The sequence below is a fragment of the Carya illinoinensis genome, chromosome 9 (genome assembly GCF_018687715.1).
Source record: "Carya illinoinensis cultivar Pawnee chromosome 9, C.illinoinensisPawnee_v1, whole genome shotgun sequence".
NCBI classification, from domain to species: domain Eukaryota; kingdom Viridiplantae; phylum Streptophyta; class Magnoliopsida; order Fagales; family Juglandaceae; genus Carya; species Carya illinoinensis.
The window spans coordinates 20,625,506-20,653,263 of NC_056760.1; the positions used below are offsets into that span (position 1 = coordinate 20,625,506).

The following is a 27,758-nucleotide window of genomic DNA, read 5'->3' on the forward strand; positions in this document are numbered from 1 at the left end:
AAATTTCTGCACAAGAACATATTCACAAGATTTGGCACTCCACGAGCTATTATTAGTGATGAAGGGACTCACTTTTGCAACAAATTGTTTGAGAATCTTCTGTCTAAATATGGTGTGAAGCACAAGATAGCACTTGCTTACCATCCTCAAACTAATGGTCAAGCTGAAATTTCAAATAGAGAGATCAAGAACATCCTTGAGAAGACGGTCAAAATCAATAGAAAGGATTGGGCGAAGAAGCTTGATGATGCTTTGTGGGCATACCGTACAGCCTTTAAAACACCTATCAGGATGTCTCCATACCGATTAGTGTTTGGAAAGGCATGTCATCTTCCTGTAGAGTTGGAGCATAGAGCTTATTGAGCTGTAAAAAAGTTTAATTTTGATTTGAAGGCAGCAGGTGAAAAGCGACTTCTTCAATTGAATGAGATGGAAGAGTTCCGGAATGATGCATATGAAAATGCAAAGATCTATAAAGAAAAGACGAAGAAGTGGCATGACAAACAGATTCTTAGGCGAGAGTTTGCTCCAGGACAACAAGTTTTACTCTTCAATTCATGACTCAAACTCTTTCCAGGAAAGTTTAAATCAAGATGGACGGGTCCTTATACAATTCATGAAGTTTTCTCTTTTGGAGCAGTAGATTTGAAGGACAAGATTGGGAATATTTTCAGAGTTAATAGTCAGAGATTGAAGCACTACTATGGAGAGCAAATGAAGAGGAACTATGCATTTATTCCTCTTGGAGATCCTAATTGATGATGATTGAAAAGTCTGGCTGTAGACTTTAAAACAAGCGCTTATGGGAGGCAACCCATAGATCTATCTTTCATTCTTTCATTTATTTTATTATTTTTATTTATTTAAGTTTTAATAAATTGGTTTTTGATACAGGTTTATTTAGCATGAATAAAGAGCTAAAAAATTCTAATCCGCGGAAGATTCACCATGAACTAGGGAAGTTCCTTTATTTCTTCAATCCTTTTTACTTTTGCATTACAATGAAACATTGTTTATTTTAAGTTTGGGGGTGTAAACTCCTATAATCATTTGATCTTCTTGTTTTCTAAGTCTTGAGTTGTTTATGGGTTGTTTGATTCTCTTACTAAGCATGCATTGGAGTAAGATTGAATTCTCTATGACTCTGAAATTTGTGATTGAAGATGGTTTTGAGAAAAATTTTCAAAAATTTCTTTTATGTCAAGTGAAGTTTTGTGGGTACTTTGGTTTAAATCTTTGACCTTGAACACAATTGAGCACATAGTCGTTTTTCTCTTATTCCATTTTGCTTATGAAGAGAAGAAGTTGAATTAATTGAAAGAGGGAGGTTCGATTTTGCTTTGCTCTAGAATCCATTAATGGGTCCTTGAGGCGAAATCCTAGTTGAGACCAAATATTAGAGAAATGATCTAGGCATTTCTTTGGCATAACCAAAAAGCTTTCCCAGCCGTCCTAAATGTCATGCCATCATTACATGGTGTGTTTCCATAGTCAACCCCCTTGAGCCTTCATAAGCCTTTATTTATTCTTTGAATTACATAAACCATGCCAGCTCTAAGCCTGAAAAACAATGAATCTACCTTTGATAGTTTGAGAAAATATTTTGGTGGAGAGTTACATTTAAAAGAGAAAAATTGGTTTCATGATGAACCGTATTATGTTTGCTTTGTTTGATCAAAGAAGAAGAAGAAAAAGAAGAAGAAAGGAAGTGACTAAAAAAACAAAAAAAAAAAAAGAAGAAGAAAAGAGAAAGAAAAAGAAAAAGAAGTCGCTAAACGGAGTGTGAATAACCTCAGATTTTGTTAAGAGAATTGTTGTTATTACATCAGTGATTACAGCAATAATAATGTCACAAGTATGAGCATATTGCCACGAAAGAACTATGAAGAGAATCATGTGGGTTTCTCTTTTAATGTTCTTTTCACTAAGTATTTTCCCAGTTTGATTTGATTTCCCATATCCAGTTCTTTCTTAACCCTCACCCTGTGGCCTATCATTACAACCTTATTAAAGACCTTTTGATCTCTGATTTTGGTGTTGACTACATTAGTGGAGATGATTTTTGAAAATTGGACTTATGGGGTTAAGTTTTAAGAGAATTCTTCTGATTTTGGTTGTTCTAATTTTATCTGAGTTTGCAGGTGGTTTGAGGTTAAATTGACTATATCACACACACACTCAAGGTCTTAACTTTAGGTTGAAGTAAACGCCTAACTCTTGCTTGACAAATTGCAAAATTTTTGATTGATTTTCCTGTCATCTTTGATGTTAAAAGAGTAGGATACTAGAAGTGAAATCTAAATTCATAAAAGCTTGGTGAGTGATGATACTTCTCTTTCGGGTCGAGTCGATATTGCCTAAACTATCATTTGCTTTTCTTTTTGTTTGAGGACAAACAAAGTTGTAAGTTTGGGGGTATTTGATGACTTGCAAAATTTCATATTGCAGATTTTACAAGTTCGCTCGAGCGGATGCTTTTGGCCGCTCTAGCGAATTCAGGCAGATTCAAACGCTCGACTGCCGCTCGACAGGGAGCTCGAGCGAGTTACTAAAAAACAAAGATCGCTCGAGCAGAGACATTGGCCGCTCGAGCGAAATCAGGCAAAGTCGAACGCTCGACATGCGCTCGATAGGATGCTCGAGCGAAATCAGGCAGAGTCGAACGCTCGATGTGCGCTCGACACCCCGCTCGAGCAAACATCGTTTTTTGACAAATTTAAGGTTTTCCGCCTTCACACCATATAAAAGGAATATTTCACTCTAGGGCCGCGACTTTTGACTGGAGAACACTTTTTGGGAGAGAAAAACATAGCTAGAGGGATTCAAATCATCTGTTTTAGAGAGGGAATTTCAATTATTGCATGTACGTTGGAATCATACACGAGAACGGACAGGAGAAAAGCATTGAATCGTTCCCTTGAGCTTTTGAAGACGAGTTGCGGCTGCAAGGAGGATTTTTCAGTGTTTATTTTCTTCCAATCTTTTCAGAACAATTATGGTGAATTCGTTTATGTTGAATTCAATTTCTAGCATGAGCTAATTTTTCTTCATTCTAGGAAAACGATGTAACCTATTTCCGAGCTATGCTTGATTGTCTACGCTAATTTAATGCAATTCTCTCTTTATTTATCTGATTTATTCTGAGTTTATTGCTTCTAATTAACTGGTCATTGATTAGATGATTTTTTAATCTTGTGATTTGCTATCAAAAGAGGGAATCATAGGGTAGATCTTGAATATTTCAATATAGGTAAGTATAGAGATCGAAAGACTTGTATGAACCTATGTAGTAATTAAATCATTGTTTTTATTGCTTTCTTGCTTTATTAAATTTGCATATTCTTGTGTGAATTGATAAACAAGAGTCATTTCCAATTGACTATTGAAAGAGGCTTTTGGATGATTTAGAGATTTGCTAATAGATAAAAGAGAATTAAATTAAGTTAGCTAGATGAGAAAAGCATAGTGAAGAATTAGGTGAAATCGATTTCCTAGAAGTTTTTTCCCCATTAAGTTGATCTTCGAACGTCAGTTTTAATTCCTTTGCATATTTCTCTGTGAGTCGATTTTAGTTTAAATTGCAACTACAAAAATCTTAGTGATTCCTCTAGATAAAATCAAGTTTAGTATAATTTTTGTATTTGGCAAACGTAAGGTACCAATCCCTGAGGACGATACTTTTCTTATTACTTTACTATAAAACTACGATACTGTGCACTTGCAGTTTTGCACCAGTCAATTATAGCAGGGAAAAAGGGACAGGACCTATGGGTAAGTTTCCTATAAATTTTCTTTCATTAAAACTTTTACCTTCACGTATGTGTTTCATTGGTGGACATTTACTAAGGTTGTGTCCAGAGAATGGTGGAACTTGAGATTTAAACCAGCCTCATAGGTAGTTTCCTTTGGAGAAGCAAGACGTGTGCACTGTGCAGCAGAAAGAGACCACCTTACGTTCACCAATAACCAAGGAACCTCGGTAGTCACCTAATGAAGGAACTTGCTTATGAGAATTTCAAAGTTCCCGCCTAACTTGAATTGTCTCCCGTGTAGGAATGAGTTCCTGGTTCTATGTCAGAAAGCATGGTCAATGACGGCAGCATGGTGTATCGTAGCTAACTCCAATACTTGACAGCATCATGGTCACTTGTACAAATTGTATAATTGCTAGTCTAAGAAGGCCATCTTAGTGCATGGCTGGCAACCACTTGAATGCTTGTTGTAATACACATGTTAAGTTAGCTTTGACATTGTGGATAGGAAGTTAACCAGATTTGAAGGATATGTAGACAACATTCACCCCCCACTTTTCCAATAACTTTCTATATATATAATGCTTGTGCGTCAGTTTTTTTTAGTGGAATTTTATCCCATTAAGTGTGTCTATATACAAAACGGACGTATACCATTTCCTTTTAAAGAGGTGCTTTTATTCATGTCATTATTCGTATTTGTTGGGCAGTTTTTACTAGTCAACTGCCACTTTGGTAATCACATTCCATCAAAGGCATTAATATGAATAAATTCTTCATATCCAGAAAATATATATATGATTGCAATGTTTTAGGTCCAAAATGTAATCCTCCAAAATGCATGCATTTATTGCATGCAACTATAAAATCTTCCTTGTAGTGGATGCACAAAATACAACCTCCCTGCCGCAAACTTGTTTTCATTTTACAAGTAGGCATAATAATCATTTATATTGAAAAACCATTGGCCATAAAATTAGAATCTTGCCAATAATTTCACATAACATTGTACATAATATGTCCAATATCTGTCCAACAACTACTAAAACATTTCCAGAAAACAACTACATCCAAAAGGTATTTTTTGGACCAGCCTGCATGTCTACAAAACCTAGTGCATTTAGTTTACAACAAATTCATGAATGTGGTCCTTTTCTAATAGCATCCACATCATTTTAGATTTAAATCACCCATCGGATTGCAGTCCCATAATAATGAGGTTTGAATACTCTGCATTGTTGGTCTTTGCTCGATTTAATATCCATCATCTCTCCTGCAACACATGATATGCCAAGACACATCATCAGAAGAGTATAGAGCATCTTGCAAAATCGTGTAAAATTGATGCAATAAATTTTCATGGCCATTACACTTCAGATTGCAATAACCTTGTTGTATACTTTGATCAATAGGATGGCCATAGTAAAACCCACCAATGATATGCAATAAAAAGTGCAACAAGTAAGTGCAATATGAGAAATCCAACAACATGGAAGAAAAATTCAGATTCTCAAAATAAGTATGACTTTGGATGTAAATGAGCCATCAACTGTGTCCTTCCACGTTAGAGAATTCAAGCCAGCAAATAAGAAGGTAAATTATTCTCAACTTTTTAGATAATTGCAAATACTATAATGTTTACACTTTGAGATGGTCAAGTAAAAAACATCTCAAATGGCAATGCTACGACACATACCTGTACCATTCAGTAGCTATTCGAACCTCACAGGTAGCCTCAGTAGTCCTTCTACATGACGGGTAGCCTCACGTCAGCTAGAATATGCATGGAAAAATGTTGGTCATCAGTATTATTCAACAATAGAAGAGTATATGGCATGTAAGTGAATGTTTTGCTTAATGTAATAAATAGTAAACAAGCTGTACCATTTTCAGATGAATTCCCACTATCTGTCACAAGATCTTCACTACTACCACTTTGGTAATCATCATTTTCATTTAACTCGTCATCAATGAAATCTTCATCATCGGGAAGGGATATGCCCTGTTGGAAAATTGTATCAGCAGCAACGTCGATTGGTTCTACATTAGTCCTATGCAAGGGAGAACTAATGCCATCACTTCCGTTTTCAGGTTCTGCAACCATGTACAATGGTTCATTTTCTTGAAAAGCCTCAAAATTCAGATTCTGCTCATAATCGTCATCTTCAGTTTCCAAGGGTGTCGTTGGAACATCGTACATATTTCTACTTGTCACCCTTTGCACAACAGCCCAATTGCCACGTTTACTATTGTCTTGAAGGTAAAACACTTGGGCTGCCTGACAGGCAAGGGCAAATGGCTCAACCTTATACCATTTTCGAGAAGTGTTGACACTAGTTACATGGTCACCAACATGTATTCCTCTCTTTGCATCACCAACATCAAACCACTCACATTTAAACAAATATACATGACACCAACCCATGTATCGTAATTGCAAAATATCATGTAATACTCCATAAAAATTGACAGCTTTTGATTGGTGTTCCCCTTTTACAACCACCCCACTATTTTGAGTTCGGCGATGTTGACCACGGGACACTGTGTGAAATCTGGTGCCATTCATGATGCAAGCAGAAAATGATTGGACCCATGGGTCTGGTCCACAAGCTAGTGCATATATGTCATCAGATACGTCATTAGGATTTTCTAAACCAACTCTTGAATCTGTTAATAATGGAACTTGAAAAGTTTAGAATTACACAGGTAAACTAATGTAACATTTCATAGAACTAATGCACATATAAAACAGCAAACGGAACGTACTCGTGTGCGAAATCAAGATGGAAATTCACTTTGATGGCAACGGTCTACTATTTCTGGACAAATTTCTTTAAGCTTGTTATAGTGCTCACTAGAAAACCATAGATAGTAAACATTAGATAGTTCTCAATAAATGTTTAGGTTCAATGATATCTATAATTCAGAATATAATGGAACCAGCTAGAAATACTTACTCTCGGTAGTGTCTAATCTCCACACAATTATTTAGCACGTACCACCTTGCTTTGGCATGTAGACTTTGATCCAATCTTTTTGAGGTAGGGGAGCCGCACACACATATCTTTTGTGAAAAAACAGATATTAGACTAGATTCTGTGTCCTTATCTATATCCTTGTTTCGTTCCTCCCGATTATATATGGTCTCAATATCATGGATATACAAGGAACAGACGGTTAAGCATTCAACATGAACATAGGCTTCAGCAATTGAGCCTTCCGGATGAGCCTTGTTTCTGACATAGAGTTTGAATTTTCCTAAATATCGTTTAAAAGGATACATCGACCTATATTGAACTAGGCCAGCAAGGAAAGCCTCACGGGGTAAATGAATAGCGAGGTGTACCATTATATCAAAGAAGGCAGGTGGAAAAATCATCTCAAGCTTGCAAAGGATTATTGGAATGTCGGAATGTAGTTGATTCAATACATCCAAAGTCAATGTCCGTGAGCACAAAGCCTTGAAGAAGGAACTAAACTCGGTCAATGCAAGTCGTATATCAGGTCGGAAAAACCCACCAATTGCAACTGGAAGTAATATTTGCGTGAACACGTGACAGTCATGAATTTTCATTCCTGTTAGCTTCCCATCATCAACTGAAGCACATCTAGAAATGTTTGAGGCAAAACCATCTGAAAATTTAATAGCTACAAGCCATTCACAAAAACGTCTCCTTTGATGTTTGTCCAGCGTGTATGACCCAAGCAACATGGAGTACCCACTAGGTGAAGATTTTAGATGTAATTCCTTCCTTAAACCAAGCTCCATCAAGTCCTTACGTGCATTAACAGTGTCTTTAGTTTTTCCTTCAATATCCAACAACATCCCTAAGACATTCTCACATATGTTTTTTTCAATGTGCATGACATCGAGATTATGTCGTAAAGGCAACGTCGGCCAGTAAGGTAATTGGAAGAAAATACTTTGTTTAGTCCAATTCAACTCATCTGGTCTTCGTTTTCTCTTTCTCGAACATTTTCCAAACTCGACATTACCAACTTGCTCTAGTTGGTGGAGTAATTCATGTCCCAAGAGCTCTGGAGGAGGCAACCGATGATCCTCACTTCCATTGAATGCACCCTTTTTCTTTCTCCAAGTATGACACGATGGCCCATGTAACAATATTTCTTCCCATATTTCAACCACATCGAATCAATATACTCGTTGCATAATGGGCAAGCCAACTTTCCCTTTGTGCTCCACCCTGAAAGATTGGCATATGCAGGAAAATCGTTAATAGTCCACAATAGTGCAGCATGTAACTGAAACTGTCCTTTAGTTGATGCATTGTAGGTATCGACACTGTCATCCCATAACTTTTTTAGATCATTGAGTAAAGGTTGTAAATAAACATCGATGTCGTTTCCTGGTGCTTTTGGTCCAAGAATGAGCAAGGATAGCAATAAGTATGGATCTTTCATGCATAACCAAGGGGGCAAGTTGTATGGCACGAGTAGCACTGGCCAAATGCTATAAGGTTTAGCTAAATTATTGTACGGGTTGAACCCATCACTGGCTAGCCCCAGTCTGACATTGCGAGCATCTTTTGCAAACCAATTGTAGTCTTTGTCAAATTGTCTCCACATCTTAGAATCAGTAGGATGTCTTAAAGTTCGCTGGTCATCAACTCTTTGTTCTCTATGCCATTTCATAGACTTTGCTATATTCTTTGACATAAATAGCCTTTGTAACCTCGGGATCAAAGGAACGTAGCGCAAAACCTTTTGGGGAATCTTCCCCTTTTTCCCATCAATTGACACCCACCTTGACTCATTACATTTAGAACAAGCTTCTTTGTCAGAATCGTCCTTCCAAAATAGCATGCAGTCATCTGGGCAGGCATGTATCTTCACATAACTAAACCCCAAACCACGCTCTATCTGTCGGGCCTCATGGTATGAGTTAGGTATTTCAATATCTGGAAACGCTGCCCTTAACAATTGTAAAACCATATTAAATGACTTAATTGATAGTTCACCCACCAATAGATTTTATATGCAGGAGCTTGACTATAAATGAGAGCTTCGAGAACTTCTCGCAATTTGGATAAAGTGGACGTCTTGCATCCTCCCACAATTGATTAAATGTTTTCGATTGCCCGTGACTCACGTTTGGCGGGGCACTAGTATCGTGTTCTTGTTCCCCAAATGCATGATCCATGAATGTTGTAGCCCGTGTGTCCTCTATCATCTCATCCATATCATCAACAAAATAATCATGACTTTCATTAGCTGATTGGTTATCACTGTCCGATGAGTTCACACTCAATGTTTCACCCTCCCCATGAAATATCCAACGTGTATAACTTGGATTGATACCTATCATGAAGAGATGATCTTCGACCTCATTAATTGGTAGGAAAATGTTATTACGGCATCTCCAACATAGACACCTGAAGGTACTACTTCTAGGTGCATGGGCTTTTGCCATAGTGAGGAGTTTATTAATTCCTTCACTATATTCAGGTGACGTAAACCTGTTTGGCACGTGCATCCAGCTCATGTCCATTTGAACCTTATGTGTCAATAGGTCTACAATGTTAGTACAACCAATGTGAGTTAGTATATTGTTTGAATAACAGAAGATGGAAAGCCTTTAAATACATAAATGAAGTGTGAGGTCTTCTTAAATTCATAATAACTCAAAGACAGCATTACCACCATAGTGATTACCATGGGTTTTATATAACAGTAGACCAGGGAAAGTTTGTATAGCTTTCCAGCACAATAGTTGAAACATAACGGCGAGTTAATCACAAGCTTCTTGTTCTATGCTAGCCCCAGTATTCAACTCACGAAGACATTGAATGTTTTTACTGCCATTACCATTTTACTGGGCAGAAAGTGTAGTGAATGTTCATAACACTCAAGTCGCTATATTTTTTGTAAGTGTTCATAAGGTCAAAAGTCTTACAGATCTATATACTCAAAGAATGCTCATAGCATGCCTATATATATAGCCAATCAAGGCAAGCAGTACTCCATGCAATGCATTTCATAGGGATTTAGAGTACACGGTTCACATTTACACACTGTTGACTAACATTTCATGGAAAGCTGTATAAAACAGAGATACCATAACTTGCATTACATACTTTTGATGGAAAGCTGTATAAAACTTAAGTCATCACTCATGCACGGAAAATTTAATGAACAAAGCGTGACATCAAGAGAGCAATAATAAGACAACCAAAGCTATATGTCCAGGATATATATCAAAAGCTTTATAATCAATACTAAACAGTCATCTCTCTTTTCATCACTATCTCACCTTTGAGAAACTGTTTTCATAATATTCTGCAGATCATTTTATCAAATTATAAAATGCATAATTATTTAATAATTCATTATTAAGATGCAGGGAATCAAACATACATGCAGTGAATCAGCCAATTTTCATGAAAAGAAAAGGAAAAGGACTCAAAAAATAAACTTATTCTCAGTCGTTCACTCCGACTCATGGGAGAATTCATTATCATCACCTCGGTACAATGTTTTCCTAGCTGTGAAGATAACTACATATGGAAATTTGTTGGTGATAATTGAATTTGTAATTTGCAATATCCCACTTTGTAAGTTACGTCAAGATTTTCAAACACATATCCTCAATCATAGAGTAAGGCTCGTTGCTTTAATCTCGATAATTTTAAAGTAAGACATGAATATGTATTTCGTAGATAATTTATTTCTTCCACTAATCTAACACCCAAATAATTATATATATATGGATATATAGATTAGTGGAAGTTCCACCGATGGCCAAAACTTCAAACGGCCAGCTACAGTCCACTCATCCATGACATGATTTTCCAATACTATCTATGAGATTCATGGTTTTCTGCTCAACTTACAATTAAATTGACAGTGTTTCAGTAGAGGTAGAGTACTAAATGCGGTCAATACAAGCGATATACAAAGATTGAAATTAGTATTGTAGTCTAATTTCAATTGCAACTCTATACCTATTCTCTAATTTTGTAGAGAATTAAAGACCTTTCAATTAAGAATGTAGTATAATTTCACAGTCTAGATTTCGGTTGCAGCTAGGCCTGGGCTCCAACTCCGACAGAGTTGGAGGAGTGCCTTCCGACCTTCGACTCCGACTGGAGTCGGAAGCAAAATTGAGCTCCAACTCTGATTCCGAACGGAGGTCGGAGTTCAACTCCGATCAAAGGTCGAAGTTCGGAATGCTGATCGGAACACTGATCGGAGCTTGGGCTGGGACTTTAACTTGAAATTTTCAAATAGTGCATCGGACGTGGCTCCTACGCTGGGAGAGATTGAGAAAAATAGAGAGAATGGACACTGCACAAAGACGCAGAAACTCAGAAATAGTGTGCAGAACAATTGTTTTCAAAAAGCTTCCAAACTCCAAAAATGGCACTGCACAAAGAAAAAAGCTATGTACAACCAGGTTGCATCCCCGTCACGACCTCGCATCCATGTGGAAAAAAAAAACGACGTCGTTTCCTACTTTCTCGTTTCCCCACCTGCCTTTCCTTCTTTTCCCCATTTCCTTTACAATTCCAGAACTAATACTTCACCCATTCCATCTTTCACAGTCGAAATCAACCCCCCCACCTTTTGGATCAGTATAAAGTGCTTTCCTTTCTTCATCAAATAGTAAATGCTTTTAATTAATTCGATAAATAATGCATTGAATCATGAAAACTACTGTTACCTACTTTACAAAATTGATACTTCTTTCTTCCTAGGCCAGAGATGACCTCTTTAACAGCTTTATTTTCGTCTGAAACACAAAGTGAGAATGCGAGAGCAATATGCCGAGAGTGAAATTTTGAATTTTTGAAAGAAAAATGATGATTACAGTTACAAAGATCTAGATGAAATAGAAAATGGCAAAATGTGATGACGAAGCAAACCACTCTCTCTCATGATGCCGCGGCTGCATATATCAAAGCAAACCACTCTCTCACCCACAAAGCTGAGACTTAGAGATCTGAAAGCTGGGATGGCGACCGCAACCACGGGACAGCTACCATACGCAGAATGAACGACGGTGACCAAAATGCTCAGATCTCCCTCTCTGGCTTCTTTCCACAAACAATTCCTCAAAATCGATTTTCCCTCCTTCCGTGTATTCTGTTTTGGTTTTCTTTTTTTCTAATATTATCAACTGTATGCCACATCATCTGAGGCCATGGCGGGGACGCAGGGACGGTTGTCCCTAGAAGAGTTACTGCACAAAACAGAGAGATGAGAGAGGGTTGGGGAACATTTGTTCAAAAAGCTACCAAAATTCACATGGGGGAGTCAAGACTACTCATGGGTTTTACTTTTTAATATTTTATTAATTTTAGTCTACATTTGTTCACGGACAACCTTTTAATCTCCAATAGTTTTACTTTATTGATTTTACTCTAAAAAATCATTTGTTCACCTGGTCGTTGGGGGGCTCAAACTCCAGTAATGGAGTTTAATAAAAACGGTGATGACCATTAGGCCAATGAAACATCCTTTACATATATTGTAATATTAAATATATTAAGTATATCTATCGGAATTCGGAGTTCGGAATTCGGAGTAACTTTGAACTCCAACTCTGACTCCAAACTCTGAAAATATTTTCGAAACTACTCCGATTCTGACTCCGATTTCCGAACACTCCGACTCTGTTGGAGTGGAAATCAGAGCGGAGCTCGGACGGAATCGAAATAATCGGAGATTTGCACAGCCCTAGTTGCAACGGCCTATGGAAAAGAAAAATAATTCAAATATAGAGCACCATTTGAAGGAGAGAGCTTACCGCAGGAGGTGGCCGGCCGGCACTTTGGATAGCTGGGCTCGTATGGCAACTAGGTGGAAAACGTTCATGGAGGGAGCTTCATCGCAGAGAGAGGCTAGCTAGGGCAGGACTAATTAATGAAAGAGATTGGGTGAGAGAGAAGCCATTATCGATGGTGGAAGAATGTATGATAAAATGTGGAGGAGTTAACCGACAATGACCCGACGGCACGGCAACAAGATTACGATGACAGCGGCGGCGGCAACCATGGGTTCAAGAAAGGGATAGAGATCGGGGCAGAGCAAAACAACTAAAACGTGCGGAAAGGCAAGGGTGCGTCAAAATGGGACCCGTTATATAGAAAGAGTTATAACGGCGAGTAACATCTCGACGCTACAAAAATTTTCGCACTATCAGGTATTCTCCAACCTAATGCAGTGACTCACAACTGCTACAACAAAGTGACCCCGCATGAGAGATTTGAGTCAATGCATTTATGTGGCTTGTTGCGGCGGTATATATATGTCCTGGAAAAATGGTCGCCGCAACAAACATTTAGCTACAGTTTTCACCGAATCATTCACACGATTGACTGATGAGGAATAGGGTGACAAACATGCGTCGTAGCAAATAAATATGATAACTGCGATTTCCAGAATCTCCATTTAAGTCCCTCCAATTTACTGCACGTTCTATAGCCACGAGCAATTGTCGCCACGATAATAATAAATTCTGACTGCGATTGAATATGCCGACGCAAAGAAAACAATCACATATGCAACTGATGGCCATACTGGCTGTTTAATCATCGCCGAAAATAAAAACGCAGCAAATGGGGGTATTTTTTGTAGTGTTAATTAAACAATAGAATCCGAATAATTAGACTACTAAAAACAAAACGTGAAAATCCGAAAAGAAAGGGGAACTTCCAAACTCCTTTGCTGCTACGTCGTTTACGGATAATCATCACCTTCCGGATTTGCCTCTGAGTTAACAGCACCTTCCGGATTTGCCTCCACGTCCATAACTACATCCATATTTCCCTCTTGATTTGCATCAATAAGGCATAAGCCCATTATGAAAGACCCAGTCCACGGACCAGAACATTCAACAAATGCACGATCCGGAGATCGCAGCAGAAGTCCTCATGGCTTTTGACGGCAATTCAACTCTTGCAGACTTCGATCCATTACTTGACCCCTACAAGTTCTGCTACGCAGACAACTCCAACATTAATCTCCTCCCATACTGCTCTACCCCATCAGATTATTTAACCTACTTCTCACCAGAAATATTTCCTCAAGATGAACTCCAATCCTACCAATACCCGAAGTGCCAGAAGATCAGCTGTGGAAATTATCATAATTACTCGGATTTTGCTCCTGGTTTCTTCGACGGCTATCTCCCAAATCCTTCTGGTCTGCTTACAGAGATAATGCCGGAATTCCTCGCTCCATTGCCTGTATCATCTCATTCCTGCGATCAACATATTCCTGAGAGTTATGTGAAGAATCCCACTAATAGGGTAAGCTTGTCTGCTCAGAGCATTGCTGCTCGCGAAAGGAGAAGAAAGATAACAGAGAAGACCCAGGAGCTTGGGAAGCGAATTCCAGGAGGGACTAGGTTGAACACAGCTGAGATGTTCCATGCTGCTTTCAAGTATGTAAAGTACTTGCAGGCTCAAATCGCAGTTCTTCAAATCATGGTATATAGCCTCTAGTAAGTTCATTTCCATATTGTTTAATTTCGATCATATATCTGCTCTTTTGATCATTATTATAATGTGTTAATTTTAATCGATATATTATATGCATGCAGTCCGATAAAGAACCATTAATGCATGATACGAAAGAACTCCAAGATCATCTTCTTGCATCACCCCTTATTCAAGAGAAGTTGTACTCAGAGGCCAAGTGCTTAGTTCCCAAACAGTTTCTTCAAACCTTAGTTAATGATCTTGAAATCCAATCAAAGCCATTGATGCTCAAGGACATTCATCAGTTGCTGCGAACCAATGCAGCTTGATTTGCATGTTACAGAAGTTTATTTTCGATCGTTTCTCTATTTTCCCTTAATTAGTCTTTTTCTTTTTTTTTTTTTTTGGTACATTCTCTTAATTCGTAGTGTCCACTTTTACAGCTAGGTGCTAATTACGCCATGTAACGATCACTTTCTTGTAAATTTCTCATTTCCAAGAGATCCTGTACTGTTACTGTTTTTTCCCTTGTACGAAGATGCCAAATGTCTTTTTTTTTTTTTAAATAATTGAATCTAGTTTTAAATACAGTATTCTAAAATTGGTTAATACAAGAAAAATAGGTATTTGTAAATAATTTTTTACAATTAAAAAACTATTTACAACTCATTTTTTTTTATAATAATTATTTCGTTAAAAATAATTGGTCGGAAATAAACAGTACTTTCCTTATAATATAGGTACATTTCAAAGGTCGTGCATTGACAACCCTTGTCAAAAATTCGCAATTTTTTCGAATTTTTATTTAGTACAAGATGGTTAATAGTGTCTTCCGCAGACAATCGATAATGATTTGCCACAAATTAATTACTCCTCGCTTCATGCTTCATACGTACGTACATAGTACTATAATTATATACAAAAGATTGAAGTCAGAATAAACAGTTCAAATATTGAAAGCTGAATCATGTAATTAGGAGATCGAGGACCCGATCAATGAATTAATTAGTAATTAGTAATTATTTTTTGAAAAAAATGCTATCTATATATATATATATATATACTTACAATCTAATTATTTACACAGCCTTATACCTTAGCATCTTGTTGTGGGAAATAATTAAGAAACGGAGGTTATAATTCATATACATTTCACGGACATCATAGTACGTACGTACTTCTTATATATGTTAATAACCGTTTTTATTATCAACCGTACATGCGTAACTGACAATTTTGTGGCCTACTTTGTCGGGATGGAGTTGTTTCCATTGTCGATCTCTTGATTACACGGTTAATAACCGTTTACATATGAAAGTCGACACTGCTAATTGTTCAGGCTAGGTACCGTGATTTTATTTCATACTTAATAAAATAAAACTATTTTCAATTCATCAACAGTACGGAAATGAATGAATAAGTAAAGCCCCGGCCTCTAACCTCCTTATAATTTGGTATTTCACTCCAAATTTATCCAAACATTGCAAGCAATCCATGACTTAATTAGTTGACTAACTTCTCTATCTAAAAAACATGCATATTTGATCATGTTAATTAGGCACACAATATGCATGATGTTCGTTATCAAAACATTCGGTTTTGTAGTTAGTAATTAATAAGTATATTTCCTAATTAATTACCTTTCATTTATCCTTAATCTTCTTTGTTATCAATTACGTTTACGTACGTATATATACACTACTGTAATAAATCATAATTAGTATAGGCACACTCATGGTAAGTAATTATAAGGCTAGAAAGAGAAATACCAAATTATTGGATGTTTATGTGGTGTAATACAATACTTTATTTATTTGAAAAAAAAAAAAAAAGAAAGAAAAAGAAGATGGAATAATGATATCATGACTACGTACAAGAAATGGAGGTTATCGATCACTCACTAACTGTCCCCTCCAAAATGGGCCACAAAATTGTTAAACATGCATGGATTGCTCCCGCATTTCACTGGCATCATAGTACATACTCATATATGTTAATAACCATTTTTATCAGTTAATAACCGTTTACATATGAATTAAAGACACTGCTTTTTTTTTTTTTTTTTTGAGAGAGAGAGAGATATGAAATACATGATACCGAGCTTGTTCAAGCTAGGTGATTTTATCTCACTGAAGTTCATTGCTTGTTGCAAGCTTTGAGGCTTAATATATATATATATATACATATAATCCCATGAACGTTATTTCAGAGCACGTGATGCTGAGATCACACTACAACAAAAATCATTTTTTGGGACGAAATTGCTTTGGGACGAATTGAAAATCATATAATGACAGAATGCCAGACCATTCGAACGCTATTCTTAAGGACGAAATTTTTTGTCCCAAATAAGTTAACCGTTCGACCGTTAATGATTAACTATTCGAACGTTTAATTGTTATCATTTGAATGTAATATTGGCGCGATAGGCAAAATTATTTTGGAGGCAAATTGACAAATCGTTCGAACGGTAAATTATAAACGTTCGAATGATGCATATTCACCGTTCAAACGTTATTTGAAGCGTTCGAACGTGGTACCATTCGAACGGTAAGTTAATACCGTTCGAACGTATTAACTGAACATTAATACACTTCCCTAATTAATCCAAATTTCATGATAATAAATGTTATTTAAATGCAATATTCGGTATTACTTATATTAAATATAATAATTAATTCAATTATAATATATTTTAACTGTTAAATATATTAAATGCAATATATCTAATGCGCTTATATATTATTAAACACTATATATTATATTTATAATTTTTTTTATATATAGTATATATTATATTATATTTAATTAAAATATATTATACTATTGAATATTATATAGTATATAGTATAAGTTATATTATATAGTATAATTAATATAATATAGACTACTATATACATGAAACTATGTTCATGTATTTATATAACATATATATTATATATGATATTAACTAATATATATATATATTTAATAGTATATGTATTACATGACTTGTTTAGTATATTTTTCATATTATATTGCAGTTATAGGCTAATTAGATGACACTCTCTATTCTAGCACTATAAATGACACTATATATACTCAATTTTAGTTTTTGTATCATTATAATACACTCTAATTGCTAGTAGTATAGATGACACTATATATAATAGTAGATATCCTATTATTAAATAATATTATAATAATAATATAATATAATAAACACTATATATATGCATATGATACATATAACCCTATGCTATGATACCATATATATGTTATATATAATAAGTTAATATATGTACTTGACTATAATACTAGACGTAATATGATAGTTTATATTATATATGTTACTAAACTATATAATATATGTTTGATTATATATTATATAGTTATATTACGATGTCTCTAAACTATAGTATATTTACAAGTTATTATATTTAAAGGTATAGTGCAAAAAAAATACAATAAGCAACATTTTAATTTAACGTTTGAACAGTTTAAAATAACCGTTCAAATGTATAAGAAAACGTTCAAACGGTCATTTTCACGTTCGAACGTTTAATTAGAGGGGGAAAATTTTCCCGCTAATCTATTTGACGTTCGAACGTTCATTAAATAATCGTTTGAACGTCAATGTTCTACATTTACACAACAGAACCTCACAATCTCGCACTCTTTCCAGTCGACTTCTAGTCGCTCCCACGCTCATTTTCTTCCAACCAACGCCATTATTCTTCAATCCAGCCCTCAAATATTACTAACTTCTATCAATCTCTTATATTTTCGGATTAAGAGGTTGTTTTTACCGTTTGGTGAAGAGTATTTAATTTTTGGGCATTGGGTACTGATGGATTTTCCAGTTTATCTCTCCAAATTAGGTATTCTCCTTAAATATATTCTCATTTTAGATTTTATATAAGTGTTTTCATTTGCTATAATGAGTTCGTCATATAGTTTGCTATCTTTTGATATAATTTGGACTGTAAATGTTGAGGTTTTCGGAGGTTGAAGACGACTGTAATCTGGAATTAATCCGTTCGAACGGTATTCCTGTGCCGTTCGAACGTATGTCCTTAGATCGAACGCTGACTAGCACCGTTTGAACGTTATGTTGGTCAGTGTTAAAATAATTAATACTTTAAGGAATTGAATTAAAAATTAATTATTTATAATCTACATTTAATAATACTTAAATACTTAAAAGATTAAAGTAATCAAATGAGAATGAATTAAATTACAAATCATCTAAGATTTAATAATACTTAAATATTTAATAGTTGAATTATTCAACTATAGGTTAATACAAATAGTTTTGTTTTAATAACACAAAAATACTTAATCTTTGAATTAATAAAATGAATTTTAAATAAAATACAAATAATCTAGATTTAATAATACTTAAATACTTAAAAGTTAAAAGTAATCAAATGAATTTGAATTAAAATATAAATTTCGAATTATAATTAATAAAATAAATGTTAATTACAATACAAATAGTTATAATTATTAACTAGAATGTTAATTACAATATAAATAGTTATAATTATTAACTAAAATGTTAATTAAAATACAAATAGTTATAATTAATAAAATATTTTGAAAGATATAAAACAACTATCTAATTATTTAATAATATAAATACTTAATTAACATATCTTGCATCGTTTGTTTGATACATGTTATATTGAAGAATTGGTTGCAAAACAACAAGAGTTAGAGGCTCAATTGGCGAGACAAAGAGACATGGAGATGCCCCTCAAACAACATGAAGAAGAACAAGCAGAGTTCAGGAGAGATATGCAACTTCAAACGCAACAGTACAAGCCTCCAACCAACTGATGGTTTTTTACGTCTAGCTTATAACATTATCTAATTATGTATGAACAATGCTAGTATCATAGTTATTTATTTCTTTGCACTTATTATAAAACTTTTGTGAGTAATTAAACAGTTCCTAATTTATGTTTTTCAAATATTATGGATGTCTATTTAGTTTTTTTATAATTATTGGTTTTAATAAAAATAATATCCGTTCGAACGATCGTGTCACGTTCGAACATTAATGGGTAGGCCGTTCAAACGATAATGTACCGTTCAAACATTAATGACCAAACCGTTCAAACAATAACATATGCTCAAAAAATGTTCAAACGCATGTCATTACCATAGCGTTCAAACATTGATCAGCACCGTTCGATCTCTTGATCTATTCCTTTAACGTTCGAACGTAATTCTATTGATCGTTTGAACGTATCTTGATAACGGTTCAAAAGATACATTAACGTTCGAACGGTAACTAAGAAGCATTCGAACGCCATTCTGGAACGAATTTTAATCGTGACAAAAAAGATCATCGTTCGAACGGTATCGAACGATCAATTTCAAAATCGTTCCAAAAGATATATTTTGGGACGAAATTGTGATTTTCGTCCCAATATATCTTCTGGGACAGTGATGTTGGGACGACCTTAGGACGAAATTTTTTCGTCCCAAAAAATCTTTTTTGTTGTAGTGTCATATGGCATTACGAGAATTATAATATATCTATCTATTATAATAAGTGGTTATTTAACTATGAATGGTAATTTTTATTGTTTTTCCATTAACTTTCCTTGTTTTTCCTTTAAGTCCTGTTTTACAAAAATTAAGGCACTTAAGACCCTTGACTATTTGACATATAGCTCCTTTATAGAATTTAATAAAGGATTTTGTTTTACCAAAAGGTCATTAGGACCCTTGACCATTTGACATGTAGCTCCCTTGTAGAATTTAATGAAAGATCTTGTTTTATCAAAAGGCCCTTAATAGCCCCGCGGTGCACATGAATTAACGTCCATTTTCATATCATTTTTGTTCTGACAGTATACTTATTTTCCTTTCTTTTTGTTTTAATTTTTTTAAATAAAAAAAATTAAAATTACTTTACTCTTTAGAACAGAAACGCTTTAGAGTATTTTCATTGTAAAATTCAACTTTAATCAAATTTAACAAATAAAATATTTAAAACACTCAATATATAATATTAGTTATTAATTTAATTAGAATATAATTATTATTAATATTAATATTTAATATTATTAGTTTGATTAGAATATAATTATTATTAATAATTTAATTAGTAGAACTATAAAATGTGATAAAAATAAAAATTAAAAAAATTATTAAATTAATAATATTTATTATTATTTAGAGAGTAAATAGATAATCTAATATGGATTGAAATCAATACACATACTTTTCTAAAGTTTAATTTTTTTTTTTATCTTAATTTTTTGTCTTTCTTTAACATTATATTTTCTTTTTCAAGACAAATAATATTATAAAAACTTTTCACTTTTTTTTATTTAAATCATTATGCATGTCCGGTACTGCACCTTGAGACTAACGCATCGGCCGTGACCGTTCCCATGTGTGTGTATATATATATATATATATATATCTTTAATTTGAAAAAACTTACATGTGGCACCGAATTAGAAAGCTAGGTGCAACAAATTATATATAGCCGCTTGTCATGTTTATTTGCATTTGGTATATATGGCACCGAAAAAGGTGCAACAATATCATGAAGTAAAAATAACCTTTTTCTGAAAAAATAACTGCACAAACAAATGAAAAACTACCATATATAGCACGTTAGATTTATTTTTATCTGCAGTTGAGATAGCACCGAGAAAAGGGCAACAAGATCTGGAAAAAGTGCAAAATGTCGGTGCAAACTGAAGTTGAAGAACCAAACGTACGTCAAGAGAGGTACTGCAAAGGCTTGAAGCGAGAGGTCATCAGATCACAAGCACATAAGACAAGTTTTATAATATTTATTAAAGACCAGCTTGACCAATCAAACTCTTGTAATTAACACTTTGACTAACAGAAACAAAATGCCATTAAATATCATACTGGCCAGAAATGAGCAAACTTAAATAATTACATATATAAATCACATGATTTGCCGTCAAAAAATAGAAATATATATTCCAGTACTATATGATTTTACAAGAAAAGAAAAAAAATATGCCCGGCCTGCAAGCAGAAAAGGACAAGTTGTCCTGGACAACAGCATAAAGATCGAAGTAGCTAGTAGAAAGATAGAGATAGAAGTGGAAAGAATATTTTGTGGTCAATATGTACGACATCTAACACTCTTTTCTGTTTCTCTTGTTCTTCTCACAGGCGCAGGTTCTCTCTCTTCAAAATTGCCATTGCCTCATCTAACTATACTTGCCTAGTTCCTTCGACCATGTCGCAGGAACGCGGCTTTGGATACCATTGTTAGGACTGTAAATATTCACTATAAAATATTGTAAATATTTATTAACAATTCGAGGTGCCCAAGGCCTCCTTAACGCTTAATTCATTGGAAGAAATTGATACCTCTTTCATTCATCTACAGAAAATAAATAGACACTACAATGTAACTGCCCACGAAAGGCTATAATGTAACTGACCACGATAAGGCATAAGCCCATTATGAAAGACCCAGTCCACGGACCAGAACATTCAACAACGACACCGCTTAACAATCTTAAGAGAAAATATGAAACATAAGGGTCAAAACCATAAAGCACGTAACAAGAAGTGAAATGAAAAAAAAAAAGGGTCTAAAATGGTTTAAAACTGAAGAGTCGTGCGAGCATGAAAAAATCATAATATCATTAAAAAATACTTACTTAATTACTAAGTACAAGAAAAAGTCTCGATAGGAATGCTTGAGACCAAAAATCGGATCCAAGCATTTTACAAAACTTAATCCAAAATACAAAGCACCAGTTAAAGTTGTGGCAGATTTGTGAAGAATAATATTTTAACAGTGTTTAATTAAAAGATTTAGAATTTTAGAGCACCATCTAATTAAAATGATTTGGAGGAATCATGATTGGTAACTAATCCACATAACAATACATGCATCGACACATATTAAACTCAGCAAGAAAAATTAGTCAGTTCACATATTTATTTGTGTTCACATGTTACCGTTCCATTTGATTGTTCAGTGAATTTTTTTTTTCTTTAATAATTAATGAAGTAATTTTTAATATATTGATGTATTTTTTATATTTTTAAAAATAATAAAAACGTGAATAAAAAAATTGGATAAAAAAAAACTACTTTTAGAGGCACGCTAGCCTTACTCGTCACCGAAAAAGGGGCAACAAAATGAGGAAAAAAATAACCTATTGACGCAGATCAGATGGCACTGGAAAAGAGTCAATTACAAAATGTCAAACGGTGCAGAAGGAATTTGAAGAACCAAACGTCAAGCAGTGCAAAAGGAAATATATATATATATATAACAATAGATTAGAACATGTACCTTTTAGGCTTTTATACTCACTCAAGATTAGGAAGTATGAGCAACATTAGTTAAATACAGTAAATAAAGCATAAAATGATGCTTTGATTATTAGAGATATTTTTTTTCAATAAATTTGTGTGTTCTAATATCGTGGTATGTTGAAAGGATAACTTTATATAATTAAAATTTTGTGGTATTCCTAATCAATTATTTTGAAAGAGTTGGTTCAAAATAATGAGATATATGTATAATTAAAAAATTAGAATCTATATCTATGAGCAGTGCTACAAGCCTACTGTTATGAATGGAGACAAAATGTACCGTTTGGTATTTTGGATTATTAGGCACCCACCCACCATTTATTTTCTTGGTTTATTAGGCACACACACAACCCACGTAATTGATGCAGTAAATTGCTGTATCGAAAGTGGGTTGCTCTCCTATAGGAGAGCTTAATTGTGCAGAGGTGTGAATGTGGGAGAGAAAGAAGAGAGAAAGAGAGTGGGTGAGCAGATAGAGGCTTTTGTAAAAATTATTTCGTAGTGAAGTTACAGCAGCTGTGGACATAGGCAATTGCCGAACCATGTTAAATTTTATCTCTCCTTTTATTTAGAATCATCTCTGTCGATCTCCGACCAGCCCCTAACACCTACATCCTCACGAGCTCGATCCCGAGATGACCAAAATTTTCTTTTTATTTTCTTTTATGTTATTTTTTATATTTATAAATGTTCTTTTAAAAAACATTTCACAAAATCACTAAAAAAGACATTTTCTTAATTACTAAGTTAAAATTTAAAATAAAAATTAAAAAATAAATTAATTAATTAATTAAAAAAGAGAGAGAGAGAGAGAGAGAGAGAGAGAGAGAAATGGGGACCATATATATCTTGTTAAGCCTGGCATTTTTGCTATATCTATGCACAACGACAGTAGCAATTCTCCGACCCATGCAGTTACGGGGCCTTTTATGCAATGCCGATCATCCAACGTGTTCTCTTCTTGCTCTTGCTCTTGCTCTTCCGATCGGATTCAATCACTTCTCAGTTCACCCAATTCCAAATAGACCCTGAGAATCCTCGCCCTTTCTCCGGTCTCTCTCTCTCTCTCTCTCTATCTCTCTCTCTCTCACACACACACACACGAGAGAGAAGAAGATTTACACGTACACTTTCAGAAGGAATTCATTTGATCTTATTAGACGAGAATGATCGTTTTTAGTTTTCTGGGGTTACAAGATATTTGGTTGATTCGCTTTCTTTGTTCTTTCCCATTCAAATTTCTGATGACATCATTTCCTTTCTAGCACAAGAGCCTTCTAGAAGTGCTGCAAACAGGCTTTCGAGACCTTTGACTGGAGAAGATGGGAAGATTTACGTTTGTTCAGGGAAGAATTTGTATGCATTTGAAAGTAATGGTACCATTTCTTGGACCATAAATCTTGGGTACACATGCCATGTTGGTATGGTTCCAGTTCATGGCGGTCGAGGGAAGGTACACGATTTTTTAAATTTTTTCAGTTTTTATCTCTGAATTACAAACTTGCACTTAGATGAACTATTCACTGTGGTTTTACATACTCTTTCATTCAATTTTATCGCATAATATTTCCGGGAACGTTATTATTTTGTGATTATTATATCCAGATATATTTAGTCGCAGAAAACAGAGTCATGAAGATAAGCTTTTTAGACATTGCAACTTCCCCACCTGCTGCTGAAGTTTTCTTTGGTCCAGTACCAGATCAAGAAGGACTGCTTGAAATTATTGGGCTCTCAGTAAGCACAATGAGTTCATCTGTATTTATCAATATCAAGAATCGAGGACTTTTTGCATACTTGACACGCGGACAACTACTTTGGAGTGCCGGACCTATGCTTGACCGATATGGCTACCGTCTAGGTTGCCGGAAAAATGTTAATGGTTGTTATTTTACTTCGGTGCCCATGGTTGATCAATGCGAAGCTAGTATATATGTAAGGTTTGCTTATCCCTTTTTCTATTCACTCTTTGCTGTCATTTGGGCTAAAACCACTTAATAAAATTTTGAACTTTGATCAACCCTCTTCTCAAATTCAAGCTTTGATGGTTTCAATGAACTGATTTGCTTTTGGGTCTCTATTTGTGGATTTAATCAGATTAGTTTGGAAATTGTCAATGTTTCCAGGACTAATCTCTGTTTCCACGCAAACTTTCAAGCTTGTGGACCTGTATTTACTTCCATTATGCACTGGCAGATTTCAAATACTGAAGGGGAATTATATTGTCTGTCGATTCGTAGCCCAAACCTCAAATGGATCCAGGATTTTAGTTCACTCGACAAAATTTTCACCATCACCCCTGGAAACAATGGTCGTTTGTATGTCACTGTACCAGCTAAGGCCCTTCTGCTGGCACTAGATGCTTCTTCCGGTACTGTTTTATGGCAGAGAAGTATCGGTCCCTTGAGTACAGCAGAATTCACACCAGTTGTGGATTCTAATGGTAACTACATTTACTCAAATACTTATTACCATAAATCTGTCATCCCATACAGATTTGGGATTTGTCGATTTGTACGCTATAAATTTGAAATACATGTGCTGAGTTTATGTTTTTAATTTTGCTTACCGTATCTACCACTAGAAGTGAAATTAACTGTGATTTTAGTTTGGTTTTTTCTTCAGAAATTTTTATCTTTTTTCTTCTTTTATTTGTGTAATTGCTAGGATCTTCTTTGATGTATCAGGTTGGGTATCCATTGGCTCACTAGATGGGTTCCTATACTCATTTTCACCGACTGGGATGCTTAGGAAGTTTTCAAAAGAACATGCACTGCATTTTGTTGTTCAAGTTGGTCCACTCCTTGACTGTTCTGGCTATGCAGTTTATCTTTCTCAGACAGAAATGGAGGGAAAGATCAGCCGCACAATTGATGAATACACTTACGTCTCAGCAATGCGACCGAAAACTGTAATCTTCACTCTGTTGGTTCCAGCAACTGGGACCATCTATTGGTCTGAAAGCTCTCTTGGTAATTTCAGTCTTCAGTTATCTTTCCTCAAAATTGAGTTTTCATTGTTTGAACTTGTTCCCCTTTAAATAAAATGTCTAGGGACTTACTACTCAAAAATGCTCTCATTGGAATGTCTCAGGTGAGTTCTCGTCCTTATTATCTGAGAGTGATTTGCGCCAATTTGTAGTCGACGAGGGGATCCTTCTTGCTTTCTTAGCTGCCTCAAGTGAGATGCTCCTACAAAGCACATGTTATAATTACATTTTGCACTTTGATAATACTGCTGTGTGTGGGCATAGAGATTAAACATCTTTGGTTAATTCTTCTACACATTTCTAGAGGCAAAAGTCTTAATTGAACTGTTTCTGAATTCTAGAGTAGTTTCTCACGTCTTGATCATTGCAATTGATGCAGAGATCGGCAGCCCACTGCAATGTCGCAGCAAATGTAAAACATTCTTGTGTTAACCTGATCCTTTACTTCATACTGTGAACTTTTATCTAATAATTTGTTTTCAATCGTTACCAGATCAGAAGCTTGCATCCAGCTGCTCGCAAGCAAGTCCCAAGCATATCGTCATCTACACAGGTAAGTTGGCAACCTTCTGCATATTCTACTTAAAGAGAATGACTTTCGGAGTGTTACTTATGAACTGTCATTAATACTTTCTCAGGTAACGAAAGAGCAATAATATGGTTTCTGCTATTTGAATCTGCTGTACTCGTCATTCTAGCTGGGATTGTACGATTCTGTTGTGTATTTTGGAGGAAAAAGAAGCTTCAAGGTCAAAACCTTGGAAGTTTCCTAGAAAAGCGAGTAAGAGCTCTGATTCCTAGTAATTTTTTTTCCCTGAATTTAACAATAGAATTAGAGCTTTGAATCCTAGCTCGTGTTGCAATATTGGAAAATATAAGTAGAGTGAAGGATGCACAATGTTCTCTTGAGCTTGGAGAAAGAGAAGCAGGCTTCTCTTGCTTTCATACAAACTGATTAATTAATTTGAAGATTTAGAAAAAGAAAACAAACTAATTAATTTGAAGAAAAGAAAGCTTAGGAATCCAAATGATGTTGCCTTCAATAGCCTGACAATAGTTTTCGGTCTTTCAGCGTTCCCTCCAGCTAAAAAAGAAAGTCTTCGACAGGACAATTACAGAGCTTAAGCAGAAAGCAGCAGAGGAGGTAGTGGCCAATGAAGTTGCTGAAAAGTTGGGGGAGATGGTACGAGAAAGGGAAGGCGTAGAGAGGAAGCTCTCAACAACATACAGTCTGGGCAGAGATAGGGCTGGATCTCTCTCAAAATCTTTGCTTCCACTTTATGATGGGAAAGCAAGGAGCTACTCTTTTCAAGATGTAATGAAAGAGAGCGTGACAATATTCCACACACTCAGTGACACTACTTCTGGAGAAAGCAGCAGCGAGGGCTCGGAATTTCACAATGAGGAATCAGCAGCAAAGGCAAAGGCACCCATGGAAGCGGAAAGCTCACGCGATGAAGGGAGCTTTGGAAGAGACTACGGGAGAAGTCCGTTAGAGATCACAGCATCAAGTTCAAGAGGCTTACCGATCCATTTCCAAACAAAGGAGCAAGAAGCGGGGGAAGTGAAGATCATGCATGATGAGGAGGAAATTGAATCCACCCGATCAACTGGTAGCAGATTAAGGTCAAAGAGAAGGAAGGCCCTATCTTCAACAAATTAGTGAGGGAGAATTGATCATATTTCATAATATTATTCCAACCATGCATGCATGCAGTTCATCACAAAAATGAGATGAACTAGTTTGAAAATCTATTACTTCATTGTGGGAAAATATTTTTACAAGTTTGCTAATTTACACATTTTATACACATTTGATCTAAAAATATTCCACATTAATTGGCAACAAGAAAAATATGTCGGTACATACTTTTAGGTTTGAGTTTTGTTACATACAAGTAAAGTCGCATACTAATCTGCATATCAACACTGATTTATTTATATTTAAAATTTAAATTAACATTATTTTCAATAAAATCTACTTTTTAACCAATCATATAAATTGGTACACATGTTAGTACGTAATTATGCTTGCAACTAAATTTTTCCTTTAGGTTTTTATAACTATAATCAAATTAAGCCTATTAATTTGTAAACGGTAAAATAAATTTTGGAGGTATTATCAATACTAGGCTCGTAAGATTCCATCAATAAAATAGAAATTTGCAAGTTGGTGGGGCTTACAAACTGGTTCGAACCCACTGGTTGGATTTGGTTCGGTTCAATCGGTTTTTCGATTTTTTTTAATATAAATAT

At 35.0% G+C, this 27,758-nt stretch overlaps 2 protein-coding genes and 1 long non-coding RNA gene across 4 annotated transcripts; 2 read left to right on the forward strand and 1 right to left on the reverse strand.

The window, feature by feature from the left end:
* Nucleotides 1-4,725: 4,725 nt before the first annotated feature.
* On the reverse strand, nucleotides 4,726-5,841 carry LOC122275170. The gene is made up of 3 exons (XR_006228496.1): nucleotides 5,637-5,841; nucleotides 5,449-5,525; nucleotides 4,726-5,022 (listed from the first exon to the last, which is right to left on the reverse strand). It is a non-coding gene; the product is annotated as an uncharacterized LOC122275170 (long non-coding RNA).
* Nucleotides 5,842-13,583: 7,742 nt separating this feature from the next.
* LOC122275087 (transcription factor bHLH52-like) lies at nucleotides 13,584-14,592 on the forward strand. 2 transcript variants are annotated; one of them, XM_043084029.1, is made up of 2 exons: nucleotides 13,584-14,203; nucleotides 14,317-14,592. In XM_043084029.1, exons 1-2 carry the CDS (start codon nucleotides 13,613-13,615, stop codon nucleotides 14,521-14,523), a joined length of 798 nt encoding a protein of 265 aa, XP_042939963.1. In that variant the 5' UTR covers nucleotides 13,584-13,612; the 3' UTR covers nucleotides 14,524-14,592. The 2 variants fall into 2 exon arrangements, with proteins under 2 accessions (XP_042939963.1, XP_042939964.1); XM_043084030.1 differs by having other exon boundaries at nucleotides 13,584-14,217; nucleotides 14,317-14,441.
* A 6,290-nt stretch (nucleotides 14,593-20,882) lies between these two features.
* LOC122276918 (protein GAMETE EXPRESSED 3-like) lies at nucleotides 20,883-27,292 on the forward strand. The gene is made up of 11 exons (XM_043086809.1): nucleotides 20,883-20,954; nucleotides 21,350-21,355; nucleotides 23,694-23,966; nucleotides 24,119-24,448; nucleotides 24,710-24,956; nucleotides 25,201-25,485; nucleotides 25,607-25,693; nucleotides 25,882-25,914; nucleotides 25,996-26,055; nucleotides 26,141-26,283; nucleotides 26,575-27,292. Exons 1-11 carry the CDS (start codon nucleotides 20,883-20,885, stop codon nucleotides 27,163-27,165), a joined length of 2,127 nt encoding a protein of 708 aa, XP_042942743.1. The 3' UTR covers nucleotides 27,166-27,292.
* Nucleotides 27,293-27,758: the final 466 nt, after the last annotated feature.